General features: G+C 40.3%; 1 protein-coding gene across 1 annotated transcript; it reads right to left on the bottom strand.

Annotated features, from left to right (window-relative positions):
- Positions 1-4,985: 4,985 nt before the first annotated feature.
- On the bottom strand, positions 4,986-6,688 carry LOC110943866 (galactoside 2-alpha-L-fucosyltransferase). The gene is made up of 2 exons (XM_022185597.1): positions 6,559-6,688; positions 4,986-6,461 (listed from the first exon to the last, which is right to left on the bottom strand). Exons 1-2 carry the CDS (start codon positions 6,686-6,688, stop codon positions 5,038-5,040), a joined length of 1,554 nt encoding a protein of 517 aa, XP_022041289.1. The 3' UTR covers positions 4,986-5,037.
- Positions 6,689-7,728: the final 1,040 nt, after the last annotated feature.

Here is a 7,728-nt window from a genome sequence, read left to right on the forward strand (position 1 = left end):
GCAGATGAGGACTCAGTTGCAACAGTCTTAACGGGTTGTACAGGGGGATCACATAGAATGTGATTCTCAAGAGGTATGTCCTCATTTTTGGCCACCGCATCAGACTTTGCTGGGACAGTATCATCAGATTCATCATCAGAAGAATCAGCATCCTCAATCACAACTGGAGGATCTTGATTCTGTTCAGCACTTACAAATGTATCTGCTGACACATCTGAATCTGAGGATACTTCCTTTTGGTATCCGAGTCCTGCAGCAAACTCCTTAACATCTAGAGGCACAGATGGCTCAAAGAACACCCTGTCCTCTTCATCAGGCATGGCATCATAATTATGTCTCACTGGTGGTGGACACTTCTTGTAGCCTATGCATGTGACATCTCTCTTTTCCTTTTGAACATCAATGATGTGATCTAACACATAGCTAGAGCTCAAATAACTGTCTAGCTTGAGTTGGATCGCATCACTTTCGGTTTTCACACAAGCCATCTCTTTTTGCATAATCTCAAGGCGAGATATATACAAATTAATATCGGTTTGTTTTCTTGAAACCATTTTAGTCAGTTCAGTTTTATCTTTCTTTAATGTTTCAATTACTGACTTAAATTCTTTTTCTTGGTTTTCATAAAACATGTTGGCTTCTGTGCATTTTGAGAGATCCACAGTCAACTTCTGATTGTGGATGAATGTCACATCATACTTTTCTTGCAAAGCGTCATGCTTACTTTGCAAGTCACTCAAGTTCTCATTCACAGTAGTATGTTTGTCTTGCAAGTCAAACAAACTAGCTTGTAAAGCATCATGTTTGCCTTGCAACTCAGACATACTTTTCTCCATTTCAGCACATCTAGCATGCAGCCTAGTACATTCATCACAATTAACAGCAGTGGGTTCATCGACACATACCTGACTTGATGAACCGTCGACATTAGCCATAAAGGCTGAATGGAGAGAAGACGAAGTATAAGCAGCTTGATCCACCAGAATAGATCTTCTTTGAGTTTCTGCTGCAGCTTCCTCCAAAAGTTCATCAAAGTCAGCATCATCCGAAACATTAGATGTCTCACCCACATGATCATCACCAGAATTTGATGATTCTTCATCGACACTCCTGCTGTACCCAGAAGAGTCTTCATCTTCAGACGATTCACCACCACTGGCAGAAGATTCTCCACCACTGGTGTGAACTAGCTCCTTCACAACCTGAGCAAAACATGCTGTTCCATCGGGAGCATCACCACCCAACTGGATTGACCAGTCACAACCTTCATCCACCTGAACTGCAAGTGCTCGGTTGGTTTGGTTGTTGACAGGCACCAATGTACGATCATTGTTTCTGTTCTGCTGGTTGCCTTGGTTTCTGAAGGGGTTTTGATTCCCGTGCTGAGCTGGCTTTGTGCACTCCCTCTTAAAGTGACCCCTTTCACCACAGTTGAAGCACTTAACGGCCTGCTTATCGAACCCATACTTGGTGTCTCGCTTACTTTCCAAGCTGGTTCTGCCAGTACTTTCCATCCAATCCTTTGCTCTTCTCACAGCACTCGCAAAGGCCCACTTGATGTCCATCAAGTCCATCTCCTCTTTATCAATCTGCCTGTAATCTTCTTGTGTCAGATTAATGTTGCCAATCTGACCTTCTATCAACCCACAGTACGCGCTCACTACAGTGTTAAGCAGCTCCATGTGTTCCTTAGCTACTTCTACACTGATTTTAGAGAAACTTGACGTGTCAAGCTGTACGGTACCTGTCTTTGATTGTTGACCAGCAGATGATGTTCCTCCATAACATGCACGTTGTGTTTGAGCAGGAGGAGGAGGAGGTGGTGGTTGTATTGGATTTCCATACATATCCGTGGTAGGAGGTGGCTTTACAGGAACTTGCACCGGATTGCCATACATATCCGTGCTAGTGACAAACGCTGTTTGCAAAGGAGTATGTGGACCTGTTCTTGCAGACGAAGTATTGGAAGTTCCACAATACATTTCAGGATTTTGTGGCAATGGAACTCTCTTCGCCTTTAACGTTTCCTCCTGATCCTTGTTTTCCAGAAGCTGCACGAAGTCGTTGATATTTGTAGTTTTCAACACTCCGTTATACTTCAGGATTTCCAAGAAACTACTCCATTGGGGAGGCAAAGCATCAGCAAACTTTTTCACCACTTCTGCTTGAGTTGTCGTCACACCAAAATTATTCAGCTCAGTAAGCAAATGATAAAACCGACTTGTCATGTCTCCCAAAGACTCCTTATCTAGGCATGTGAAACAGTCGAATTCTTTCTTGAGCAGATCATGACGCAATTGACGTGTTGCTTCATTTCCTACTCCCCTGGTTTTCAAACCGTCCCATAGCTTCTTTGTAGTCTTGAAGCTGACAAATTGATGATAGATGTCTTTGCTTAACGCCTGAGTAAGAATGGCGTAGGCTTTCTTTTCCAGATCATATATTTTCTTTTGATCTTCTGGAAGATCGGCAAAGCTAGCAGTTGTTGAAGCGGCGACTTCGATAGCTTGATCAAAATCTGTGGTGAAACGTATCCACAGCTCTGTATTCTGGCCCAGAACATATGTACGGAATCTGTCAGCCCAACCCGGATACTCATTTAAATGCATCAGCTTCGGAGGTCGATTCAAACTTCCTGTTTCGCTTTCGCTCAGTAAGATACTTTGGATACTAGGAGTTTGATTCGAGACTAACGCCCACTGATTTCCCTGAGAAGATGTCGAAACCGGAGACTCGGCCCATGAAGGCGATAGACTTGTAGACGTGTATTTTCCACTGTCTGGCGCCGGTGTGCCCCACCATGAGGGAGTGACACCTGAACTTGTATATTTACCACTGTCGGGGGCCGGATTCCACCAATTCGGATTCATGATTAATTAATAAGCAAAATAAATGCTAAGTAAGAATTCCGAAAGATCACCCAGTCGAAGGATCCTGGTCGAAAGATCTGAAATCACAGAAACTTGTTAGCAATAAACTGACCACAATCGAAAGATCAACTATTGTTCGAAGGATCAACAGTACTCGAAAGATTAATGTTGAATCTCGAACAATAATTTCGAAAGATTCAAGAACTCGAAGGATTCCCTTTTGAAAGATCCTTATCTTTCGAGTTAAATCCCTATCTTTCGGACACTGTCTTTCGAATAGATTCCTTTATCGAAGGATATGTTTCAGACTTCGAAGGATGGGTTGAAAGATGATCTTTCGATGTCGAAAGATATCTTTCGAGAGAGTCTGACACACTGACGCTGATGTGACAGGTTGGTGAAAAAGGTGATGGGTAGGTAAGGTCAACTTTCGGCAAAGAGTATGGCAGGCTGACAACTTTCCCACCAACTAAGATTTTGAAAGATAATTTGCCCAAAAAGGAAACCTTATCCTAAAACCAGTCACCGGAGCTTTAACCGGAATTTTTGCCGGAAAACACAAAGACACTTAAAAACAAGTTTTAAGTTACCCAACCCACTTATGAACACTCCCGGTAAGTTTAAAACACGTTTTCCAGTTTAATAGTGTAGAAAAACCAACAAAAACGGGTGTTAAACCAAGTGTTCAAACACACACCAAGAACTTGAATAACCCGGTTTCAAACAAGGTAAAGAGCCAAGCTCTGATACCACTTGTAGGTCCCTTGTCGGAGGATGACGAACCTCAAACCTTGTTATACTAACCCACTAGCGAGTGCGGAATCCAAGCTAGCAAGCAAACCGAGATTAAGCAAGTACAAACACAACACACACGGGTTCACCGATTAACACAACTTGTATTAATGCAAATGAAGGTTTCGGTTACAAGCACAATGTTTACAAATCTAACATGTAAACTCTCAAAGTGTGTGTGTGAGTTCCGGACAGAATGCTCTCAAGAAGACTCTCTCTTTCGGTGTGTGAATCTGTCTAAGTGTCTCTCTAATGAACTCAACACAATGCATGGGTATTTATACCCAGCCCATGATGTCCAGTCCGAAGGATCCGATAGATGGTCCGAAGGATCATCTATCGATGACAAGACAATCGAAGGATCAGCATGGACCTCGAAAGATCACCTTTCGAGGTCTAATCATTCGAAGCATATCTTTCGATGAGATCGAAGGATCCACATCATCCTTCGATCTCTTATCCTTCGAGACAGAACATCTTTCAACATTTATCAACTGTTGTCCAAGTCAAACCGGAGGATGGTTGACTTGGTCAACTTACAACACTAATCAGGACATCGTTTACATCGTGACCGAATACAGACAAAGTACAGACACAAGTGCATCAACATTATGGTTATGAAGCTTTGGTTAACCGATATAACCGAAACCGAACCGAACTTGTGATGTTAACTTTATATAATGGATTTGTGTAAAACCATATAGAGGGTTTTTACTAAGATAAAAGTATGTTAATAACAAACTGATCTTGATGTAGATGCCATTTATTTTGATAAAGAACTAATGTGTTATGGCCATAATTGTTTTTGTTTGAGAATTACCTTATTAAAAAGAACCCTAAATCGGTAGTTTAACCAAAAAGTTTAGTCTCCGTTATCTTATAAAATAGGCTCAAGCTAAGTTCAAATCGTGCACAACCCTATTTCAAACCTTGCTTTGTTACTTAACCGAAATTAACCAAAACCGAACCATAACTGACTTCATAACCGATTAACCGTAACCGAAGTTTGGTTATGGTTATGGTTACCAAAACTCCATAACCGAACTAGCGGTTATGGTTATGGTTAATAGTAAAAACCGAACCAAACCGAACCAAACCGACCCATGCACACCCCTTCTGTAGCGTCCAGCCAGGGATCATGCGTGATGTTAAGTACTCCATATTTGGATATTTGGATACTGACTGCATTTACAATGTAGGATTCTTTATGCATGTTTGTTCATTTATATACATTTTCCCAATCTACTTTTAAAAAGAAACAAATGCAGTATAAATAAAACCATGGACAGATATGTGAAGTTGTTTTTGATTCCCAACCATATTTAGTTTTCGATATGACAGTTTACAACTGCAAATTAACGGGGTAAATAAAAGTTCAACTAGCCATGGGATCAACTAGTTTGATACCCTGGCTCGTGTCCTCACACTGTCTGATGTAAGAACCTAGTGCACCAGTACTATCAACCCCGGTTCTCATTTTGCAGCCATTAGACGGAGGTTTTTGGAAGCAAGGCTCCATGGACATGGCTTGAGTACAAGGAGGATTCGGCACTATTTCATTCTTAGGCATATGTAAAATCCATGGCCTCAATCCACCAAGACCTTGAGCCACATAACCAAAGGTTGACCAGGGACTAATAATAAGCTTATCAGTCAAACTCAACAAGTAAATTTCAGCCAATGCTTTCCTATCATGCTTCTTGTTTCCGGTTTTCTGACCCCCTTCTGAACTTGGTTGAAAAACTCCAATCACATCACCATTAACCGTCGAATGTTCCCAATACATATCTCTTATTATCTCATAATACTTGGAAGTTAGGGATGTCACCATAACAGATTTAGACTTCCCGCTTCCTAGTGATCCGTTTGGGTTGATTCTGGGTAGCACGTTATTGTCGTAGGCACAAGCTAGTATTGTGTCGGGTACAGCCTCAAGTGTAGATGTAGTGAAGTTAAAAGCAGCAGCCAAGAATCTAGGGTCAAAAATTCTGATCTGGATGCCGATTTTTTCATCTGATTTTTCTAGATAAGTGCGATGGTATCTGGTTATAAGTTCCCAGACAGGATTTGAGGGGAAGAACAAATACCTACCTAAGAAATGGAAAACCGTTTCTTTTTCTGGAAAGAGGGTAGCTAGTTCTTGTTCAAATGATTTGATCAGAAACAAAGACGGGACGAAATAAAATTGGGATTTCATGATTACCCAAGAAACATTTTGGAGAAAGATTTGATCTTGATCACAAAAGAAAAGCTTGTCGTAATCATTAAAGGTATATATCAAATGTAGATACACAAAAGATGAGTTTCCTGAATGCTTCAACATGTTACCATAACATTCTGGGGATTCCTGATTCAAGTAGTCAAGTCGGTTTCTGATGGGAAAATCTTGTGGAAGTAGCCATGTTGTTTCAGGAAAAGGTTCACAGAAGAGATCAGCAGTGTCACCTTCATTGTCATAGACTAGAAGGACACGATCTGTGAGAAGCGCATAAAGAAATGCTGAGGCTAGACTCAGCATTCTGTTTCCTAGTCCATCAAAGGGTATCCGTACAAGATACTTGCACTCGTTATCCGAGGTTTCATGTTCATGGGTCATGTGACCAGGCTCTAGTTTTCTTATGGTTCGGTTGTAGGATTCTGTATATGGTCCACATCGTTTGTGAAGTGTTTCATATTGGTGTAATTTGGAAATGAGGTAAGGTGAAGGTTTATGTGGCGATTCTTTACGATACAATGCTGATTCATACCTACTCAAGCAAGCTTTTACATATGAACTCTGAGAGCCGTCTTGTCCTGAAACTAAAAAAATGGAATAAAGATGAGTGATTATAAATTACAAGAGCAAAACAACAAGATCAGAATTGAATCTGCATTCTTCAAAAACTTAAAAACACACCTTTTTCAGAGGAAAAATCAAGATTTCTTTCATCAAAATCAGGATGAATATCTGGAGCAGAATATTGGAGAATGAGAGAAACTAAAAAGCTGATGAAAGAAAAGAGAACAACCCATGTCAACTTCTTCATTGGATTCAATCAACAGTTTTCTCTGGAAACATTATGATGGAAAAAAAGATGGAGTTTAGTTCATAATGCCATATTCCCATGTCATTTTTAACTGAATTGACCACATGGTCCCTCGTAATTGCAGCGACGAAATGAACATGTAAGGCGGGTTGGATTATTTTTAAACATCAAACATATATTCAAATGTACCGTTAAAGCTCTTACAATCATACCGGACAACATATATATATATATATACACAAAGAAATTACTCTATAATTAAGATGACTAATACCATCTAAAATCTTTTCCTGAATCTACAGCACTAGACAATGTTCATAACCAAACAAGAATTTAACAAAAACAATTGCCCATTTGAAAGTAATCTAACAATCTCTTTTAACTAAACAATCAGATTAACAATTGTTGGGTAATCTTGATATTGCGGGTTATTTACGGGTCATGTTCGGATCGAGTACGGGTCAAGTAATGGGTTCAAGGTTATCCGGTCACATGCTATGGGTCTTGGAGTCAATGTAGCAAGCAAGATTTGACCGAGTTTCAGTGGTAACGTGGTGAGAAATAAGTTGGAATCATTGCTATAAATCAGGAAGAAGTGGACTGAGTTATTTTGCATGTGCTAGTATTTCTTTATTATAAATAATGGGGTAGTAGAAGTTCTGTGTACCCACTTTCATATTAATAAAAGCAGAGAGTTAGAAAGTTATTTTATTTTTTATTCTCTTGTACGTGTGTTGTGATCTTGGGCCTGAACCAACATTTGGTATCAGAGCCTAGGGCTCGAGTGCAGACAGTTCGCAGGTTTGAGGGTCGTGTTCAGAGAAGGGGGTGCAGTCCCTTTAAACTGTAGATCTGGGAAAAGAAGAAGACGGTAGAGAGTTGTGATAAGAAAGCAAGCACCTGGTTTAATTAACAGCCGCCATTGAAGAAAGAAAAGAAGCAAGCCACAGCCAGACCAGGTGATTTGATTTTCTGAAGAAAAAAAAAGGGAAAGTCAGCAAGGAGCACAACAAGCATAGTGGTCGATCAAGAAGACATCG

Source organism: Helianthus annuus, chromosome 5 (genome assembly GCF_002127325.2).
Source record: "Helianthus annuus cultivar XRQ/B chromosome 5, HanXRQr2.0-SUNRISE, whole genome shotgun sequence".
NCBI lineage: Eukaryota > Viridiplantae > Streptophyta > Magnoliopsida > Asterales > Asteraceae > Helianthus > Helianthus annuus.